Genomic DNA, 22,483 nt, shown 5'->3' on the forward strand with positions numbered 1-22,483 from the left:
TTTTTATTGATTATCTATTCTCGAATTATCATTAACAAACCACGAAAATTTGATCGTGACAGTATGTGCCGTTTTGGAGATATGATGAGAGGCGGCTTCTTCAACCGCTTCTTTGGCTCCCATTTCTGCTTGAAGGGAGGGTTATCTATTGAATTGTAATTAGAATTGTTTCAGTATTTCATAGAAAATGAACAAAAGAAAAAAACTTGTTTGGAAAGGCCTATTTTCACTTCGGGTACATTCGGAAATTTTGGTCGCTCTTTTTACACCGGTAGCGCAATCGGAGTTTCTTGAAAAAATACTAATGCTAGTGAAACAGGGAGAACGTGTTGATAAAGTTAACTGCAATAGCAAACCTCTCATGAATTAATTTACTTCAATTTTTTGCAGTTTAGAGAAACAATTAACTCGGGGAAGGAGACTGGTGTTATTAGCGACACAGGATCCAAAGGTCCCGAGCGAGAAACCTACAAATTTATCCGGTAAGAATGAGGTAAATACCTGCAGTTACAAAAAACTATTTCTTTGAACACATTTAGGTTCAAGTATTGCGCCTTCTATAGACTATTCTTTTTCGGATTTATCATCAATTGTGACTGATTCATATGTTGATCCTACTTACGACCATACGGTAAAAACTAGATGAATAATTTATTCATTTTGTTACATGCTTTATGTTTATTTCAGAAAGATGTAAGCGATGATAGTTCATCCTCAGCACCCTCTTCCTCATTACGATCGATACGATCTGTTACAATACCTATGCAAGAGCCTGTAATAGGTAATGCAGACAATCATGATAAGGTATTCCAGTGGTTGAATGTTTCTGAAAATCAAGTACGTTTATTTATACATTATACGTATATGCTGCACTTAATATTATAAGTAGAGTTACTCTATAATAGGGATCTATTATTAATTATAGATATTGTTAAATTATCGATTCAATTGAGAGTGACCCCTGCCATTTACCACACTTAATTTTGTATATAACGCCGGGATCGTAGAGTTATTTAATCAAATCATACTATTGATAACTGTAGTTGCCTTCTTGATCAGCTGTACCGACTTTTTATTAACGATCCTCTAGATCGTTTACAATTTTGTATTGCTGTCTGTCTGTCCGTCTGTCTGTCCGTCCGTCTGTCTGTCCGTGTGCACGATAACTTTGTGTAGAAACGTCCGATCGCTTTGCAAATTGATACACATGTTCTTCGGAATATACAGGGTGACAATTTGAAAACTTACCACCCCCCACATCTTAGTAAACAAACGAGATATTAAAAAAATCAAAATCCGTTTCGGTAATTCGCAGGGGGAATCACAATGACATAGTTGGCGACGCACCCCCTCCAACCCCCTGCGCCCCAGCCACCCCAACTTTTAAATCTTAAATAGTGACCCCCCATGTGTGTACGTCGTTGGAAAGCTCTGAAAAAATGCTTTCCAACCATACCAAATAGCATTACATTTAGGTTAGTAATTATCGTGCAAATCAAAAAATAAACTAATATGATACATTTGAAATCTGTCGTATTTATAACGCAACCGGCGAACATAGACGAACTAAGACAGAGAATAATTCAAGAATGTCAAAATATTGCAAAACCAACATTTGAAAAGGTTCGACAAGAGTTTGAGGATAGATTATAACTGGCGATCAAAAATGAGTTGCTATCGAGTCGGCTTTGGAAGTTCAAGTTAAATACGATTTTCCATGTTTATTTTTTGATTTGCACGATAATTACTAACCTAAATGTAATGCTATTTGATATGGTTGGAAAGCATTTTTTCAGAGCTTTCCAACGACGTATCACACATGGGGGGTCACTATTTAAGATTTAAAAGTTGGGGTGGCTGGGGCGCAGGGGGATGGAGGGGGTGCGTCGCCAACTATGTCATTGTGATTCCCCCTGCGAATTACCGAAACGGATTTTGATTTTTTTAAATATCTCGTTTATTTACTAAGATATGGGGGGTGGTAAGTTTTCAAATTGTCACCCTGTATGAAAGGTCGGTATTGGCTACGTAGACTAACGGACCAAAAAGTTACCGCCCAAAAACTGGCCAAACCTCCAAAAAGGGTTTCTCTTATAACTCTTGTTACAAAGAACATATAGGCCAGTAAATGACCGTTTTGCCTTGTAATTTTTCGCGCCTCGACGGATTTGCTTCAAAATTTGGATTTAGGTTCCTCTTACTCTCTACTTCAAAGGTGAACTTGAGTCCAGGGTTGCTTTTACTTGGGGAGTGAATGCCACCCCTTCTCGGGGGGGAAAATACGTTCAAAATAAATCCGGAAATTGATAAATTGAGTAATTCTAAGCAACTTTTGTTCTATAGAGTTTTTTCACTAAGTCAATAGTATTAGAGTTATTTGCGAGTGAAAATGATCAGTTTCACCGGAGCAAAGTGGTTAGTTTTGAAAAAAATGTCGTTTTGAGGTAAAAAAAATTTTGAAATTTTGAAAAATTGCCTACTGTAGTAAACTAAACTAATACACTAATAATTATTTGGCAAAAAAAGGCAATTTTTCAAAATTTCAAAATTTTTTTTTACCTCAAAACTACATTTTTTTCAAAACTAACCACTTTGCTCCGGTAAAACTTACAGATCATATCAACCATACATAAATAAAGTAAACTGTAAAGCGGTAACGCTTAATTACAATTAGGGTGCTAATTAGGGGGTGATTTCCTCAAATTTTTTTACCAAAAAAAAAGGACTAACTTTATTTTGAGCGTAACTCACTTAGTTTTGATGCTAGGAACTTTTCTTAAAAACAAAATGAAAGGTTTTTTCAAACACTTTAAAAAAGTATTCATAAGTTTTCCTCGAAAAGTGCTTCATTTTTTGGTTATTTCACGTTGAAGTACTCGGTTTGGAATTTGACGAATGAGAACCTACTTTTCATGAGCTACAACTTTGTTTTTACTGGGTCTACAGACTTCATATATAGACCATTTTGTTTGTTTTTTTATAAGCTATATTTTTGCTAAGAATACTTTATTCGATACAATACTTACTTTTAGAGTTGTTTGTGAAAAACCGTCTGAAAACGGGGTTTTTTTTGTTGAATAATGAACATTTTCACTTGCAAATAACTCTAATACTATTGACTTACTGAAAAAACTCTATAGAACAAAAGTTGCTTAGAATTACTCAATTTATCAATTTCCGGACTTATTTTGAACGTATCTTTTTCCCCCCGAGAAGGGGTGGCATTCACCCCCCAAGTAAAAGCAACCCTGGACTCAAGTTCAACTTTGAAGTGGATGGTAAGTATAGTCCATCCGTTATTGCTATTCCGATATGTAATTAACCCCACTAACTGCAGCGTTAACTTTTTTTTCTTCACGTCGTCGATTTAATATAAATAATTCTCTCAAACAAACTGCAACGCGTTATTGTTGACGTGCAGAATAAGAATGAACGTAAGGTATCGCAACGGTTAAGCGATTTTAGCTCGTATCGCTTACGTTAAAGAATGTTTATTGAAGTGAATTTCGCTTGCATGGCATGGCAACGAGTAGGCGTAAACAACATTGCTGTAAAGAAAAACTGGATCCAAGCGAAATTCAGTTCAATTAATATTATTTGAAATAAGCAGTACGATCTAGAATCGATTAACCGTTTCGGATGCGTACTTTGTTCATTCTTATTCTGCACGTCAACAATAGCGCATCGCAGTTTGTTTGAGAGAATTATTTATATTAAATCGACAACGTGAGGTAAAAAAAGTTAACGCTGCATTTAGTGGGGCTAATTACATATCGGAACAGTAATAAGAAATAGACTATAGAACCTAAATTCAAATTTTCATGCGATTCGGTGGAGACGCGGAAAATAATACAGTATCGCCGTATTCCACGTTCATTTACTGGCCTAATATGAATGTCCGGATTTCTGTGTTGATTTCTTAAACTTCAGGCAACTATGCAGATGCAAAAAAATATTGCGCATGCGCATTACAACTTTTATATTGCCGCAATCCCAATTTTTTCATTTGTTATGATATTTAATGGAAATTTTGTATGTAGGTAGGCACCTCGAATAAAAGTAAAACTAGTGCCGAATCAAAAAATTTGTTTTGCGCATGCGCAATCCGATTTTTTTACATCTCCGTTAGTTGTGAACCGAATTGCATGAAATTTTGTATGTAGGCACCTCAAATAAAAGTAAAACTAGAGCCGAATCAAAAAAATTGTTTTGGGCATGCACAGTCGTTTTTTTGTTAAGATATTTAGATGAAATTTTGTATGTAGGCACCTCGAATAAATGTAAAACTAGTGCCGAATCTAAAAATTTGTTTTGCGCATGCAAACTAGTGCCGATCTGGTTGGACAGAATCAACCCCTTATTGTAAAAATGATGTATGTGTGAAGATCTTGAGGATCGTTCGGTATTCAGTTGTATCGGATCTATTGTTATTGTTGTGGCGTATTCGTGTTGATGTATTTCATTTGAGATTAGGTAGTTTTTGATGACATGATGCTATCGGCGGCAATTGCATCAGATGATTCAGTTTCAGTAATGTTTATTTTGGCGGATACGGTATAATCAGTGTCATTATTAAGAGGGGAGTACCGTAAAGCGTGAGTCTACACTCAAGATATTACAGATACCTGCAAGAAAATGGCACCTTAAAACGCGATGTCACACACGCAAATTTTCATTTCCTTTTATTTTATTTGCGAATTTGTTTCCAACCAAAAAATAGATACTGCATACTAGGATAATCAAAGAATTAGGTATTAAAGAAACCGCAAAGTGGTCCCCCAGCAACATCATGTTGAAGGCGAAGGCTCGATGATTTCTGTGATAGCTAATACTGTATGGTTTAAATCTCACATTCATGCATCTGTTTTTTTAGCAACAAGAGGAACATGCATCCAATGCCGATGAATCAAGTTCATTACAAACAGTATCTAATGCTTCATCAGCCCGTGCAATTCATATAATTTCCGATGTACAACTCAAAAAGGTAGTTTTCCTATCGTTTTAAATATATTTAATTTTCCTTTGCTACTAATTACTACGAATTTTGTGTCGCCATCCTTAATCTAACCTATCTCCGATAGTTCGAATTCAATTTTATACTCGTTATAGCCAAATTCAAGGCCAGGCGATAAACTCGAAAAGAGTGATGAAAATTCATTTCAACCAATAAGTGAGGTGTTCCCTCAGGACTTAGAAGTCCCTTCCAACTCACAGTCAGTAAAGGTAATTTTAGAATTTTCTGAAGTACATCCTTTGGTAATTTTTCTCTTTCCATAGGCCACATTGCATAAACTGCGGTGGAAAAAGAAAAAGACATATTGCAAGTTTTGTAACGAATCCGTTACAAACTTTGAGCGTCACTTACAAAGGAATCACGCAGAATGCAAGGAAGTTATAGAGTTCCTCAGTTTTCCAAAGAGAAGTCAGGAAAGAAAGACAATAATTACGTTACTGCGAAATTCTGGGCATTTTGACGAATTTTTAAGAGGAAACGTTCTACCTGTATATAGAGGAAATATTAGTAAGTCTTTGGAATACTATCCATGTTCACATTGCAAAGGTGTATTTGCAAAAACTTACCTAAGCCGTCATACTAGAAAATGTGTAATTAAAGGGATTACTGATGGTTTAGGACGCAAGAAGCATCTAGCAAAATCTCAAACCTTAATCGCGTGTTCATTACAAAGAAATTCAAATATTCAAAAACTTAGGGTAGTAGAAGAAGTTTTTAATATAATGAAAGTGGACGAAATATCTTTGGTAGCAAAGACTGACGTATTAATCGCCCAATTTGGGGAAAATTATTTAAAAAAACATAAGAGGCAACAGATGGCTACAGTTTGTTCTAATAAAATACGCGAACTCGCGAGATTTTTGATACAATTTAGGGAGATTACTAACAATAGTAGTTGTAGTCTAATGGATACCCTTAACCCAGTTTTCTTTGATACTGTGATTGAATGTGCCAAAAAACTGGGAGGTTATGATCCAGTTACTAAAATGTATCGTGCTCCTAGTCTGTCTACACACATAGGAACTTCATTGAAACAATCAAGTGAGATACTAATCCGATTATTATTAAAAGAAGATGCTTCCGTGAAATGTAACGATAAAGAAAAAAAAATTAAAGAAATAAAAAGATTTAAAGATTTAATTAATAGTCAATGGACTACAGAAATTGCCAGTCTTGCTATCAAAAACCTGAATGAGAAAAAATGGGAAAAACCAACAATTTTACCTTTAACTCGTGACATATTAAAGTTTAAGGAATTCCTTATAACTGTTGCTAATCGCTCGGTTGCTACGCTAAGAGAAAACTCAAATAATGTGAAAGCCTTTAAAGAGCTTGTGGAAGCTTCCCTAGCGCTAACAGTTCTTTACAATAGAAGGCGCATTGGTGACGTGCAGTATGCTACATTGCAGAATTACACATCCAATTTTAGCACCATAAATCAGGAAGAATGCATTAGCGCGCTCTCCGAGTCTGAAAAGGTTCTAACCAAACATTATAAAAGGATAGTAACAGGTGGAAAAGGCAGTAGGGCAGTAGTTATTTTGTTTCCTATACAAATTCGGGAGTACATTGATTTAATCATAGATACACGGAATAAAACTAATTACGTTCCCGACAAAAATCCATACCTGTTCTGTTGCCCTGATTCCCTAAAGTGGGTAAGGGCTGATACTGCGATCAGAAAATTTGCATTGAAAGCCAAGTTAGAGCAACCTCAGCACATTTCCTCCAATAAATTGCGTAAACAAATAGCAACGGTGATGCAAATACTAAACATGAACAAAGAAGAAACCGAGCAGTTTGCTCAATTCATGGGTCACACAGAAAAAACCCACAATGAGTTTTACAAGTAAGTCATTCAACGGTTTTTCCTACCGCTCCCTTAAAATATCATATCGAGTGCGCAACAAAATTTTGATTCAGAGTTGGCCCTGAGGAAGATATACTAACGTGTCGGTCATTTTAAGTGACGGCAGTTTTACTGCACACGTAGGTAATACCATAGTGGTAATACCTACCTACTTAAAAGTAATATTAGACATGACCTAAAATTTCCACGTCCTTCTCTGAATCAAAATTTTGTTGCTCATCAATGTAATGTAATGTAATGACATGAAAATTATGCATTTCGTTCACTAGTTGAGAATATCACTTGGTTTCTTACTGGGAGTCGTAGGAAAAATGATTCTCTTGATCGCAACCTTTCACACCTGTGTGGTATTGCTCATGTACGCTATTGCTTTCAACACTGGTTTTTAATAGACCTATACCATATTATCGTACGTGTTTACAGATTACCACAAGATGTCTATCAAACAGCAAAAATTTCTAAACTTCTTATCATGATGGACAAAGGTACTGGCAAAAAATATAAAGGAAAATCACTGGACGAAATACAAATCGATCCTGACACAGAGTTGGCAGAACTTGGGAATTCTGACTCTGAAGATGAAGCAGTGCCTACTACTAAAGACGTTCTATTAGAAGAAAATCTGTTGAGTAATACATCACCTCGTAAGGAAAATAATATTGCAATTGAGAGCACTTCAAAAAAAAGTAACAAAAATTTCTATTAAAAGTACTTATTCTAGCTAACGACGTCTTTTAGGTGGTGGACGTGGTCGCTGGAGTGCTGAACAAAAATCAGTTGTCACGCAGTATTTTAAAGGACATATAAAATCAAAGAAAGCTCCGAAAAAAGAAGAGTGCGAGAAGCTAAAGAAACTCCATGGGTTGCTTAAAGATAAGGATTGGGTACAAATTAAAACTTTAGTTTACAACTCATATAGATAAGTACTACTGTCATACGCAGAGTTGGACTGGGTCACGTCATACTCTCTTCAGTTAGACCCAGTGACCCAGCGACCCAATTTCACCCGGGGACCCAATTTGACCCAGTAACCTAGTTTGATCGAATAACGCAGTTAAGTCAGTGACCTCGGTTCAAGTGTACAGATTATGAAATAAATTAAACTTAATGCTGGTTTGTTGAAAATAATACTCGATTACTTGACAACTGCCATTTCTGTGATGTTTGCTTTAATACTGCCGTAAAAAACTTTATTTGTTACTCAGTTGTAAACGTTGATTAACAAGACAAAACGCAAACGGGTAAACGTCATCTTTAAACGCTACTGATGTAAAACTGACAGCTGACTTGTAAAAATTTTACAAGTTAGTAATCTAGTAATTTCATTGGCCAGAATTAATGCGAAGTCTCTGTTACATCGATAATATGATATTTTAGACATTTCTTCGAGATCAATTTAAGAACTAATTATTTACGTTTACAAATGAGTAACAAATAAAATATTGTACATTATACGCCAGGTAATAGTTTTTACTGGCTCTAGGAGATGACAGGCTCGCCAATCAACTTCTCCTATCGCCAGTAAAAACTCACTTACCTGGCTAATAATGTAAAATACTATTCCATGTCCCGAATTGTATTATAGTAATGTTATTTCTGAACAATTCCCTCCTTAATTTCTTTGCTTCAGGGCTTACCAGTTGCTTACTGGTGTTCATTCACATTTAATTTTCTTCTACTAGTTAGCTTAATCCAAATAAATCTTTTCTCTAAATACTTTCATTGACTACTTGACTACAAAACTATAAACAAATGCTATTGATTTTTTAGGTATTAGTTCTCTTGAATGAAATTCGGCTACGTGCTTGTTGGCGAATATTATTGAGGAAGTTTTTTTTTTAATTAAAAGTTACTTGAAATTGTTTTGGATGCCAAAATGTAAATACCAATACAAACCGAATGCTATAAATTTGAATACAAATTAACCTTAAGACCTATGGGTCAACGGTTTAAACTGGGCCGCCGGGTCAAGATGGGTCACCGGGTAAAGCTGGTTCACCGGGTCAAGCTGTGCCACAGGGTCAAACTGGGTCACTGAGTCACCGGGTCAGTAAACTAACTGGGTCACTCTATGCTTGACCCAGTCCAACTCTGGTCATACGTACTTAATGTGAATATTATTAATCTGTTTATTGTGACTCATAATACTCATCAATATACAAACTGAAACTGCTTACTTATTTTATACAACAATGGATATTATAAACGAAGTTCATGAGTACATTGTTGGCAAAGAATTTCTCTGAAAAGAAATAATTATTTATTTTTTTACATACCTCCTACCTTCAAAGAGCCCTTTCGTATAGATAAAAAGTAAAACAAAAACCCCAATAAACCAAAAGAATATATTGAAAAACCGTACGCGTATCTATTCAAGTTCAATGCGAAAGTAGTTCCAGTGAATCCAGTTCGTATACAGGGTGATGCACGGTAAGTATAGGATCATACCAAGGGATTTAACATGGGAAATTAGTTTTATGCAATAACCTGCCCTCCTGTACATTTTACAGAAAAAAAACTGTAGTTTTTCAGAATTAAAAGGTGCATACAAAACTGTTTTTACATGTTTTATTAAGCTTTTGGTATATCCGCAAATTTAAAAATAAGTTTCAACATTTCTGTTATTAGTAGCAATAGCCATGACTATTGTTGTTTTATGAAAAATGCGTTAAATGCCAATGTTTGAAGTTTATTAGCGCCAATCTAACTTAAATTAAATTAAATCAAACATGTAAAAACAGTTTTGTATGCACCTTTTAATTCTGAACAACTTTAAACTCTACAGTTTTTTCTGTAAAATGTACAGGAGGGCAGGATATTGTATAAAACTAATTTCCCTCCCTAATTTCCCCTAACATCCCTTGGTATGTTCCTACTTACCGTGCACCACCCGGTAGATGTTTTGTTGTACAATTTGACCTTGAAAAAGACGGTACCTACCTTATTGGATATAATACAAAATCCTACCTACCTTCTTTGTATTCATTCTTAGAAAAGCAAGTAGTTGTTAGTTAATGGGTTGCTGCCCATTTCCTGGACTGACTTTGAACCCTTAAAAGTACCGCTTGAGTTATGTAACATCTGGGTTGCCACTAGGGAATGCAATCCGGCAGCAAAATCTCAATCCCGATATTTGCGGGATTGTTAGATGTTGATCCCGCGGGATCCCGCAAAACTTTAAATAAATTGGCAAATAAGCAATTCTCTGCGGTTAACTTCTGTATTAAAATAAATCGCTAATTATCACAATATTTAACAAAAAAGTACCTTCAGCTTAACTTAGAGCTCAAAAAAACCTCACCTGTAAAGCACAAAAAGATGAACTTCTAAAGTGCCTCTAAATCATAGTACATTTTTAACAAAAAAAATTTAACAATAGTCAATATTATTTAAAAAATAACTTCTCCGTTATGCATTTCATTAACAAAGTAAACAGAGTCGTCCCCTTGACGTCCGTGAAGTTGGCACCGCCCATTGTTCATATTAATATTATTTTTCTATTTCGGTGTCACAATGATGATTTTGTACTGTTTTCGGCCGAAACACGTGTATAATTGGTCTTTAAAGCACTTGCAACGTTAAAGGCACTCCGCTTTGCGTCGTGCCCTTAAACTCGTTGCGCGTGCTTTAAAGATTTGATTATACACTTGTATCTTAATATACTATTTTTAATTAAATTAAAGCACCGAAATAGAAAAAATAGTATGAAAAACACGTGTTACAATGCTTTATTGTAATACTCCTATCTTGCGGACACTCGTGGCTACGCTTCGCGTCGCCACTCGTGCCACAAGATAGTCGTATTACAATAGGTCGCATTGTAACACTTGTCTTTCAATATACTATTGTATGCACATCGTTTGTTTAACTATTTTCATAGTTTGTTTGCATTTCCGTATATGTCTTTTTTAAAAATTCAAAATGGGCGAGCTAACTTCACGGTGGCTCGCCCAAAATCATAATTTTGTTTGTTTATCAATGCAGGTCGTTTGTTTATCGTTTGTTTACGTTTGTTTAACTATTTTCATAGTTTGTTTGCATTTCCGTATATGTCTTTTTTAAAAATTCCAAATGGGGGAACTGACTTCACGGTGCGTCTGACCCAAAATCATATGTTGCAGGTCATTTCGTCTGTGGGCGCGTGAACTTTACTGTCATTTTATTATTTTTCATCGCAATATGCATCTTTTTAAAAAATGTTAAATGAACAATTAACAGTGGTGGGGCTAAAATTGGCTTATGAACCACTCTACAATTGTAGCAGTAACATACATGCAGTGGTTAGGTAAACGTAAAAGGCGCTAATAAATTAGTCACTGATCTTCAAACAATTCTCTAATTTTCATATTAAAATGTATGATGGTACTTAGAACAGCCTACCGTTTTAATATTAGTTGAGACAGAGATATATCTTTACATATTTGCCGGACGGGTTATGGTATTTTTAGAATGGATCGAGTCATCTATGAAACACTGTAAGCCAGTTGTAGGTACGTGTTCAGTTGATTGACATAATTGAAATACTTAATTGGGCAGTGTTTCAATTGTGACCAATAAAGTTATCTACAATGGAAATGCTACTGTTGTCAATATTGTACCACATTCTTACATCTAATTTAATGCGTTTTTCAATATTTACCTACTATAATCCTTTGGAGTTGCCCTCGGAAATAGTCTACAGTACCCTCGATAAACATGCTGGGTACTTGTTTCAGTACGCAGTATACGTTATAAAATGGCCTGTTTCTGGACTTATCTTCCGACTTACAATAGTTCACTTTTGGTACGAATGAAACGCCCTCGAGCACTTTTTGGAACGGCCGCTTGGTACTCGATACTGGAGCGTTTACTTAAAGTGCTCGGTGCTCGTGCTCATGAGCATTTTCCTTCGCTCGTGAGCGCTTTTAACCGCCCTCAAGCTCTGAAGGATTAAGCGCCGCTCGCGAGCGTTTTTTCGCTCACGAGCACTTTTCTCAAGCGCTCGCGATAAGTACCATCGTACATTTTAATATGAAAATTATAGAATTGTTTGAAGAACAGTGACTAATTTATTAGAGCCTTTTACGTTTACTTAATCACTGCATGTATGTTACTGCTATAATTATTGTAGGCCAACTTCACGGACGTGTCCCCTTGGTCAACAAATTCCTCAATCCTGCAAATCCCGCGGGATCCCGCTCAATTTATGTGCGGGATTAATCTCGCAAAAATGCTGCGGGATCCCGGTATTTCGGGATCCCGCGATCACGGTATTGCATTCCCTAGTTGCCACATTCCGATGTAGGTTTAAACGTAATAGTCCGGGAGCCAGCTGACATTTGAGGGTCGTTATAGTAAGAAAGCTGGAAATTTTTTTTGGCGTCTATTTAGATGCACTGATTAACGAAATAAACGTCAGCTGGCTAGATAGCGGTGGGGGTAGCCGTAGCAGCCACCCACGCATGTATAATAAAAATAAACTTAAAATCATAGTAAGAAAGATGAATCTTTGTAGGCTCGTTTATTAGCCTATGTATAAATGAAAAAAAAATAGTCAGCTGACTGCACCGCGGTGGATTATACGTCAGCTGATTGGATAAACATGTAAAAAAAAACGTTAGATAAAATTAAAGTAAGAAAGCTGAATTTTGGTGAAATAATAGTTTACTACATCAGTTTTGAGAAAAAAATACTCCGCTGCAATTTCCATGGTGGGAAAGTCATCAGCTGGTTCACGAAAGATGATATGCGCCCGTATTTTGTGGCCGTCAGCTGATGATTTTTCCACCGCGGAAACTTCAGCGGACTATTTTTTTTATAAAACTGATACAGTAAACTATTGTTGTAACAAATTACAACTTTGTTAATTTGATTCTTGCTTTTTTAGAGCGAGTTGGAGGCTGCATTTATGAAAATTAGCTTGATATCGATTGAAATTTCTTTTTTTTTTACTTTTTAAATACTTTAATATATGAATGCAGGATTCTGTCAAGGTCATCAGTACTTCCAGAGGCACCTGCATTTGTTTGCTCGTCGTCATTGGTAGCAACATTATCGTCACGAGCATCACGGTCACCAGGAGTACCGTCACTGTCCGCAGTAGCATCTGCATCATCCTCGGGCTCGGCATTACTCGCTCTCTCGTCACCTTCACCGTCAACTTCTTGTTCGACGTCACGTTTACTGAAAAATATATAGAGATGTTTATGAAACAAAAAGTTCGCACGATTTCTTTTATTTTACAAATTAATGTAATTGAAGATTCAAATACTTATTAAAAAATAAGACAACAAAAGATAAATGCAAATACTTACTCTGTCTCTGTAGAAGAAGAAGCTTGTTTTTTTGAATCCCTATATTTTGTGCTATTATATAATGTCACAGAATTTCTGAGTATTCATACAAATAAAAAAAAAGTAAATAATAAAAAGTGTTCAATCGATAATTGCCGAATCGAGCTAATTTTCATAAATGCAGCACGAAACTCGCTCTAAAAAAGCAAGAATCAAATTAACAAAGTTGTAATTTGTTACAACAATAGTTTACTGTATCAGTTTTATAAAAAAAATAGTCCGCTGAAGTTTCCGCGGTGGAAAAGTCATCAGCTGACCGCCACAAAATACTGGCGCATATCATCTTTCGTGAACCAGCTGATGACTTTCCCACCATGGAAATTGCAGCGATTTTTTTCTCAAAACTGATGTAGTAAACTATTATTTCACCAAAATTCAGCTTTCTTACTTTAATTTTATCTAACGTTTTTTTTACATGTTTATCCAATCAGCTGACGTATAATCCACCGCGGCGCAGTCAGCTGGCTATTTTTTTTCATTTATACATAGGCTAATAAACGATCCTACAAAGATTCATCTTTCTTACTATGATTTTAAGTTTATTTTTATTATACATGCGTGGGTGGCTGCTGCGGCTACCCCCACCACAAATGCGCCAGCTGATGTTTATTTTATTAATCAGCACATCTAAATAGTCGACAGAAAAAATTTCCAGCTTTCTTCCAATTGGTCGCCAAAACTGCCAACTGGCTCCCGGACTATATGGTGTGTGTTTGTAAATATTCACTTTATTGTTGGCATTGGCACTGAGCGTAACTTAATGAAACGGCATTAATAATATATATATATAAGTATCAGTATTTATTATTAATCCAATATACCTGGTATCAGTTTATGACGTAGATGTAATAGATAAATCAAATAATTTAAATTCATCTGCATCCACAACGACAGAATTTTTCGGTTCTTGGATTCCAAGTTCCACATCATCCTGCATTCAAAAGAACAAAATATGTAATTTTAGTTTTAATCGCCAAATCTGTCGGTACTTACCACTGCAAATGATGATCTCCTATACCCACCTATATCTGCTAAATTATTTCCACTTCTTCGTCGTCTGTCGCGGGCGGCTTTTTTCTTATTTTGCAGAAGGATGTACAATAGCATGCCCGTGCTACAGATTAAGAGGGCCGTAACAAAAATTGCCCACAAATGATAAATTATTTGTAGAGTAACTTCAAACTCCATTATGACAGACTAACTAGTTATAAGAAATTATGAAATATAGCTTTGTGAAATGCGCATGCCACCTGCGCGTTGTTTAATCACCCAATGGGCAGGTTATCTTTATACGGGAAAGCAACCGTCTAAGATGTTCATAAAGTTGAATTATGTTCCACTCAAAATAAACATTCTGATAAGAAGTTACAGTATACATTGTAGTAAGTTTCCATCAATAAATATTGTACTACCGAAATAAAGAATATTGTTTTTAAAACATCGGTAGAAAACGAGCTCCTAGTCATGGCTATAACATGACATTGCATAGGTATAATATAATATGGCTAAAGCTATGCCCATTTTTAAATTTTACGCAATTCGGTTCATAATCAACGGAGATCGATTTTGAATAAACATTCATCGTCAGATTCGAAATTGACCACCTTTAGAAAAAATATACGATGTCAATTTATTTATTCTACTGCATAATCTTCACAAACAATTAATGGAGCTATACATCAACAAAATGTAGTATCAGCCTTACCGTTAATTAAAATCTGTTTTGTTTTGCATTCCTTTGACCTAACAAAAATTACCTACAAAAATTTTGTTGAGTTAATTTTAATTATCATTATAGTCCAGTCAAATTAGCTCTAAAAGTAGTATAAACTGGATGTTGTCATTTCACTGAACGAAACCAAGCGTTTATGTAAAAAAATCCACTGAATCGGAAAATTATAGTTCCCCTGCCCGGAAACGCCCGGAACATATTGCTATAAACAAAAAACGAAGAAAAATGGGAAAATTTGGTGTTTTTTCACATTTGACTTCGAATATCTCGTTAACTATTGCTCTGAGGAAAAAATGAATAGAAATGAACTTGTTTAGAATAAAATTTTCTATAAGATACAGCTGGTCCGGAACGCTCATTTTCAAATGTTATTGTTTTTTATGGAAAAATGTAAAAAAAGTAATCTCGAAAATTAACACTTTGTTAATAAAGTAAAATTCATTGGATATTTTTGAAAATCCGTATTTAGTAACTTCTTTTGGTAACTAAACAATATGACAAACCAGATCACCGTAGGTTTCATACTCATTGATTAATTAAATAAACGAGTAGAAAAAGGAATGTTTTGTCTTTCAAACTGGGAGAGTACAAGAGTGTTCTCAATTTTTTTATACATAGTTTAACCCTAAAACATTCTTTTCCAATAATTGTCCCGATGATTCTTGCAAATCGACGAACATAAAAGTGAGGACATAAGCGTTGCCTGCGGTAAAAATTGGTTAAGTTATTACACTTAATACAAACACAACGCAGACCTAACTCATTAACCTCCTCGCGATGTTGCCATATTTCGGAGGTAAGATGGGTGTATGAATGGATGGAGGCTAGTACTGCATACACTTAACTAATTGCTGTATATGTGTATAAAATTGAACTGCCCTCTACCGGTCAACGTTTCAACTTCACAGTATCAGGCTACGTGTGTATGGTACGAACTCGCCTCCATCTAAAATTTTGCGAGGCGCCTCCTAACGGTCCATTCTTGCAATTGAATTTGATATACATGGGGGTTCCTACTCGCCTCCGGAATTACGTTCTCGCCTCCGGTTTTGGAGGCGGATACTCCCAACGTATATGTACATACGGAGGCGAGTACGATACGTAGGCATATATATATATATATATATATATATATATATATTATATATATATATATATATATATATATATATATATGTTCCAGTAACATTACAGCTAAAACAGCAGCTATTTAGCTACCCCCGCGTTATAGTGATTTATTGAATCTCTTGGAACAAATGCTACTTGGGGTATATGATCTCCTATCATCCGAATTGTTTGCCCAACTGGCATCAACAAAACCTTGCAATTCTGTGGTTCCATCTCAACAACGTAAACAATAATTTTTTGTACTCTTGAGATCTTAATACTGTCTTTGCCATTTTCCACTGAACATCAGTATATGCATTATTGAACTAACTAAGGTACGTGTCCATGTGAGAGTTTTTCTCGATAGCTGCTCTCAGGTGTATGTCCACGTGAGATCACTCTCAGGAATTTTTGCTATCCGACAGTACTTGAGAGCAACTGTCGGATAGTCCTCGCACAATCTACTCTCAGAATCGTGTCCACATGATCAGTTTTCGCGTGACTCTCAGGATGAACAGTAATAAAGAAAAACTTGCTGCTCTTATTATTATTTATAAAAAGAAAAGAGAAATGGCGAAAGTGGGAAAAAAGTGCTGGGTTAAGCCCTGGATCGAACGTAGAGCAAAACACGGTGCTTGTTCTACATTAATAGCCGAGCTCCATATTGAAGATGCCCAGCAATTTTGAAATTTTGTTCGCATGAGTGCAGTTCAAGTTCAATTCTTAATAAATTTAATAGGGCCTCAAATTGTTAAACAAGACACAATAATGCGTTCGGCGATACCCGTTTATGAACGAGTTATGGTTACCCTTCGATTTCTAGCAACAGGTAAGTACCGATGTATACATATCACTACGTAGAATCAATGAAAATTCATTTTGTAGGCGATTCTTACAGCAGCCTTCAATATCTATTTCGGATTCCAGTTTGCACAATTGGCAGAATTGTAAAGGAAGTAACTGTGGCAATTTATGAAATGCTGAAGGAGTCTTACTTAAAGGTATAAGTTTATATTAAATGTTTAGGCTTTTATTCAAGAAGTTTAATACAAAAATCCAATAATTCACAATTCAGTAAATGTTTTAAATAAACCTGCACATGATGAACTGTCTTCGTGTGCCGGTGATGTTGGCAATGATGCTGATGACGTGGAAGCCGTTCCATACATGTCCATATCGTATTCATCGACGATCTGATTAACGGACCTTCTAATTGCACTTTTAAGTTTTCGTTTAAGAAAATCATTTGTAATCCCTTTCAACTCCATCGCGTCGTATTCCCGAAAATCTCATCCTCATCTGGAGGTTTTTGCAGGGTTTGTATTGCTGATCGAAACAGTTGGTCATCAACATCTGTTTTCTCACGTTTCCGTTTGTTTATTTTCAATTGTAATGTTGGTATTTTCGTTTCCAACAACATTTATTTCCTCATCAAGTTGTGATTCAATCTGTAACAAAAGAAAGAAGAAAACGACATCATTTTATTTTCAACTAAATTTTTCATTTAAATTTTTTTTTCAGTTTCCAAACACAAAAAATGAGTGGTTGTGCATAGCTAATTCATTCAACTCCCGATGGAATTTTCCACACTGTGTAGGAGCAGTTGATGGAAAACAGGTTTCTATACAAAATCCGCATAACTCTGGCAGTCATTATTTTAACTACAAGGGAACTTATAGTATTATTCTATTGGCCGTTGCTGATGCAAGTTATAAACTAATATACTTTGACGTTGGATGTAATGGAAGAATTTCGGATGGTGGCGTATTCCAAAATAGTTCTTTGCATCAAGGACTTGAAGATGGAAGTATTGAATTACCCGAGCCTACACCTCTCCCTGGTAGAACTGATCCTGTTCCATACTGTTTTGTTGGCGACGATGCTTTTGCTATGAAACCGTACATGTTGAAGCCGTATCCTTATCAGAATCAACCAGCTCCTAATCGTATTTTTAATTACAGACTGTCGAGAGCTCGACGAATAATTGAAAATGTATTTGGTATAATGGCCAATAAATTTCGAGTTTTGCGAAAACCTATTGCGCTTGCCCCAGAGACAGTTTCAACAACCGTGCAAGCAATCTGCGCACTCCATAATTACTTATTGTCAGACAAAACTTTGAAAGGCAACTATATACATCAAGATTTGATTGATACAGAAAATACTGAAACGCATACTCTAATACCAGGTTCCTGGTGAGATGAAATTCCCAATAACTCATACTTTCCATTGCAAAAAGGAAAGCGAAATAATTGTACGCTTTCACAGAAACTAGTGAGAGATGAATTTAAAGAATACTTTATGACCCCTTCAGGTGAAGTAGATTGGCAATATCAACATATTTAATAAAATGTATTTTAATTTGTAGATGTTGATAATCATAATAAATACGAATATTAAAAAAGAACGTGTGTCACTTACCTCTTTGACTGGCTGTGTCTCAATGGATGAGCGAGTCTCACTTCTGTTTGATTCAGTTTGGTTTGGTATCAGAGTAGGAATCAAAAACTTTAACGCAGTAAAATAAGGCCAATTTGTAGTATAATTTTCATCGGTACCTGCGCCACTTTTTTTCTTCTTCATTTTTTTCAATTCTTGGGAAACCTGTATAAACCAATTCAGAAATAAATTATATCAAACAGAGGAATCATTATTATAAACTTACCTGATTTCTTAAATTGTGCAATTTCCTCTGAATTTCTCCCGCACTACAACTAAATTGGATAGCAAATTCTCTCAGGAGTGCCTGTTTTTTCTCTCGATTTCTGTACTCTGTACATCGAGTATTCCATATCATCTCATTTTCTTCGTAGCACTGTTAACTTGACAGCACTCGCAACTATACGAAATTGTTTCGACTTCTGCGAGTCCACTATCGAGAGGCGGTCGGTTCCACTTCCACGTACTCTAGATATCGCTGCGAGTTACTGTCGGATAGTAACGTATCGCTCGCAGCGAGTAGCTCTCAAATCGTTGCCCACTTGAGAGCAAAGCTCTCGAGAGCGACTCTCGAGAGTTTTACTCTCACATGGACACGTACCTTAAATTAGAAAGCTAACAGTAAACGCAATATCGGGTCGTGTGAGCACAGCCAAATACATCAGGCTTACGATCAGATTTTGATACGGAACGTCAACTTTATGCCCTTCTTCTAATGCATTTAACTTATTTTCTAAAGGTGTTTTGTACAGTCTCTATCACCTGGTTGACGGCGACGTAGAAGTCGACGTTTTCTTTCGTCTTCGTCATCTTCGAGAAGTTCGTCTCCAGCGGCTGCCAGTCCGTCGCCTGTTCGTCACCGACGGTCTCGCTCCCATTCTCGTTCACGCTGTGGGTTTCCCATCCGCATGAGTGAGACCCGTCGCCGTCGAGACTCTCCGATCTCGAGCGTTGCTTTATTACCTTTAATTTTACCGAGTCATTGAGCAGGCGATGAATCTCTACTTTTGTTACGGTAGGATTAAGGACATACAGGGTATGTTCATTATGAGTCGTTGAGCACTCTTCTTCATAGTAATGAATCTATGAAACATATGATTTACTTTTTGCACGCACTGAGCTAATGAACGCTCAAAAACATTATATTGACGCTATGCCAGGGTTGGCAAAAATATGGGTTTTTGTATGCTTTGGGTGGTGTTTTGGGTATTTGTGTTGGGTCTTTGTGTTTTTCTTGGGTATTTGGGTAATTTTTGGGTATTTGTCGAATTTCCGGAACTCTAACCTCAAATTATAGAAAAATAACATTAATTTTGAACTTAGACTGGTTGTTTTGGTTAAGTGTTGTAATAAAATAGAAGGAGTGTTTTAGTGTGTTTCTTTTTGATATGTGAAAGGTGAGTTTTACTTTTTTTAAACGATAAATATTTTCAACGTGAATTTTTCTTGTTTCTGTTGTGGCAGAATATGGACCGTATGGACGAGAACGAGAACCCAACGAACCCAGTTTGACTTCTTAAAGTTATTGTTGAAAATATACAATTTGAAGAAGTGGAACATTCAGGAAACGATAGGAATGAAAACGACAATATGGAAAACGGATGGCAGACTGTAACACCATCACAACTGTCTTTTGATGGTCTTTCACTTTCATCAATACCATCCACATCAACACAAGGACATTCTGTGCCTAGAAACTTGGAGGCTGATCAGGATCAGGACGTTGTCAACGTCTTGGAAGGATCGTCGGAGATTTCAGACAGTGAGACTGAAATGGAACAAAACTCAGAGAAAGAATAAGACGAAGTTACTACAAGTGCAAAGCTAGCTAAAAAGCAAAGCACTACAGGAACAGGAAAGGTTAGAAAGAGTGGGAACTTTACGGAGGGGGTCGTCACAAATCTGTAGAGTGGGAATATGTTATTCGATTGACAGATAGCACACTCAAGTGCAAATTTTGTCCTCAAAAACTGACGGGGAAAAATTGAGAGGATTAAAGCACATCTTGGAAAGTGTTCGACGTATCTAGATAGCCAGGTAGCCCCTGTCGCCATCGCCATAGACAGATAATGACAATAGTTCTTTTTCCTCGTCCCTTACTCCTCAAGCAGAAGGCACAAAAAAACAGGAAAATGCTAGAACAAGATAGAGAATCTCCCCAATCGTGTGGCGGTGTTACAATGACTCCTAAAAGAAGAAGACAAACAGTTTTGGACAAAATAGTCATGAAAACAACAAAGGAAGAAAAACAAGTTTGACCTCAAAATTGCAGAAAGTTTTTATACATCATATACATTTTTATACATCATCCATCATTTTCCACAGTTGACCATCCGTCTTTTATTGAGCTGATCCAATCCCTTCGACCAGGGTATACACCCCCCAACAGGAGACAAATGGCTGGAAACTTGCTGGATGAAGTTTACGAAGTTTATGAAAAAGAAATAAGGGAAGTTCTAATGCAGACCGAGGAAAATAGACCAGTTACTCTGATGTTCGATGGATGGTCTAGTGTTAGGAATGATCCAATTATATCGACAAGTATTCACACCGGAAGAAGTTCTTTTTTGTTATCTTCATTAAATTGCGTTCGATGACAAAAAACATCTAAATATCATTTTGAAATCGCTGAAGGTGCTATTAAACAATGTAAGGAAGTATACAATAAAGACGTTTTTGCAATAGTAACCGACAATGAAAATAAAATAAAGAAATTTAGAAAAATGGTTGCAGAGAAATATCCCTCTATACCAGGCATGGCCAACCTTTTCAAGTTTGCGGACCAATTGTGATTTCAGCAAAACCTATACGGTCCGCACATCCATGAAAACTTATATTATGAAAAAAACTGTAATTTACCCAATTACACGATCCCGTGGATACCACGTACCACCAAACCCTACCTGCATTGTAAACATTACCAAAGATGGTCATAAACGCTGTAACGCTACTGGAGCGTAACATAAAGGGTTGCCGACTGCTTGTATGGGCCGTAGGTTGATCCACTTACCTCACTCAGGTTTCCAATATACATGGGCGCCACGCAGTTATAGTTAAGTGCAAATAAAACTCAGAGTAGCTGCGAACCCTTTTATGTTCAGAAAGAAAAATAGAAAATAGATGGATACATACGAATATAAAAATTCTCGGTATTTTGATTCGAGTATTAACAATTACTATAGTACTTTGTGTACCAAGGCGGGAAAGTGGTTGTTTTCCGGGGCGAAGGAAGATATGGCCAGGCGAGGCGCAGCCGAGGCTGGCCACTTCCTGAGGCCCGGAAAACAACTTTCGTGCCGTGGTGCACACAATATTTTTTCTCCTATACACTTACATTTAAAATTAATCCCTCAACAACGTCCGACCGCAAGCGCTTGAATTTGGATTTGCTTTAACGCGTCAACGTGCACGCGTTTGTTTTGTTTATTTCCACGTTTCCTGCTGACTATGCGAAAAAAATTTTACGAAACGGTGCAATCTAAGTGGGCCCACGAGTATATTTTTTACTCGTAGATCTACCCCTTTCCGTTATAATACAGTTCAACGCAAATTCAAATTCTAGCGCGCTTGCGATTGCACAGTGCGGAGTCACCGAAGGGAGTCACGGTGCAACAGAGCAGAGGTGCAAGTGGAGAATACCGATCATTGTGCGAACTGAGTTGACATTTCCGGCATTTCACTGGCGCGTGATTATTTCCTTAGAAAATAACGGGATTTAAGGGGTTGTAATTAATACCAGGCGCATTTGAAATTATTACTGGTCTTCTGTATTAACAAATGTGTTTTAAAATTGAATGTGTGTTTTCAGGGACAAAATCACACCGGTTACATTTTAAATCCTTCGCAGTATCCATGTCTTGTCAAATGTTAAGATGCTTAATTTAATTTCCCAATTTTTTCTTACGCTTATGGCTAATAATATTCGCATCGTTTTTCTCATGATTACTGGTGAAAAACTTTTCTCGTAATCTACATATTTAGTTTGATGA

General features: G+C 36.3%; 1 protein-coding gene and 1 pseudogene across 1 annotated transcript; one reads left to right on the plus strand and one right to left on the minus strand.

Moving 5' to 3' along the window:
- The first annotated feature begins 744 nt into the window (after window positions 1-744).
- On the plus strand, window positions 745-7,887 carry LOC116182780. The gene is made up of 6 exons (XM_031503323.1): window positions 745-837; window positions 4,874-4,984; window positions 5,110-5,223; window positions 5,278-6,863; window positions 7,308-7,570; window positions 7,623-7,887. The coding sequence occupies exons 1-6, from the start codon at window positions 763-765 to the stop codon at window positions 7,805-7,807; spliced, it is 2,334 nt and encodes a 777-aa protein (XP_031359183.1). The 5' UTR covers window positions 745-762; the 3' UTR covers window positions 7,808-7,887.
- An 8,849-nt stretch (window positions 7,888-16,736) lies between these two features.
- LOC116182779 lies at window positions 16,737-21,722 on the minus strand (annotated as a pseudogene).
- Between the last annotated feature and the right edge of the window lie 761 nt (window positions 21,723-22,483).

This window comes from Photinus pyralis, unplaced genomic scaffold (assembly GCF_008802855.1).
Source record: "Photinus pyralis isolate 1611_PpyrPB1 unplaced genomic scaffold, Ppyr1.3 Ppyr1.4_unclustered_Scaffold7542, whole genome shotgun sequence".
Lineage (NCBI taxonomy): Eukaryota > Metazoa > Arthropoda > Insecta > Coleoptera > Lampyridae > Photinus > Photinus pyralis.

Excerpts from the sequence above, each read along its gene's own strand:
- LOC116182780 (XM_031503323.1), top strand. The coding sequence starts at position 763 with ATGCAAGAGCCTGTAATAGGTAATGCAGACAATCATGATAAGGTATTC. Across the intron at positions 838-4,873 it reads TGAATGTTTCTGAAAATCAA|CAACAAGAGGAACATGCATC; the intron begins GTACGTTTATTT and ends CTGTTTTTTTAG. Across the intron at positions 4,985-5,109 it reads CCGATGTACAACTCAAAAAG|CCAAATTCAAGGCCAGGCGA; the intron begins GTAGTTTTCCTA and ends TACTCGTTATAG.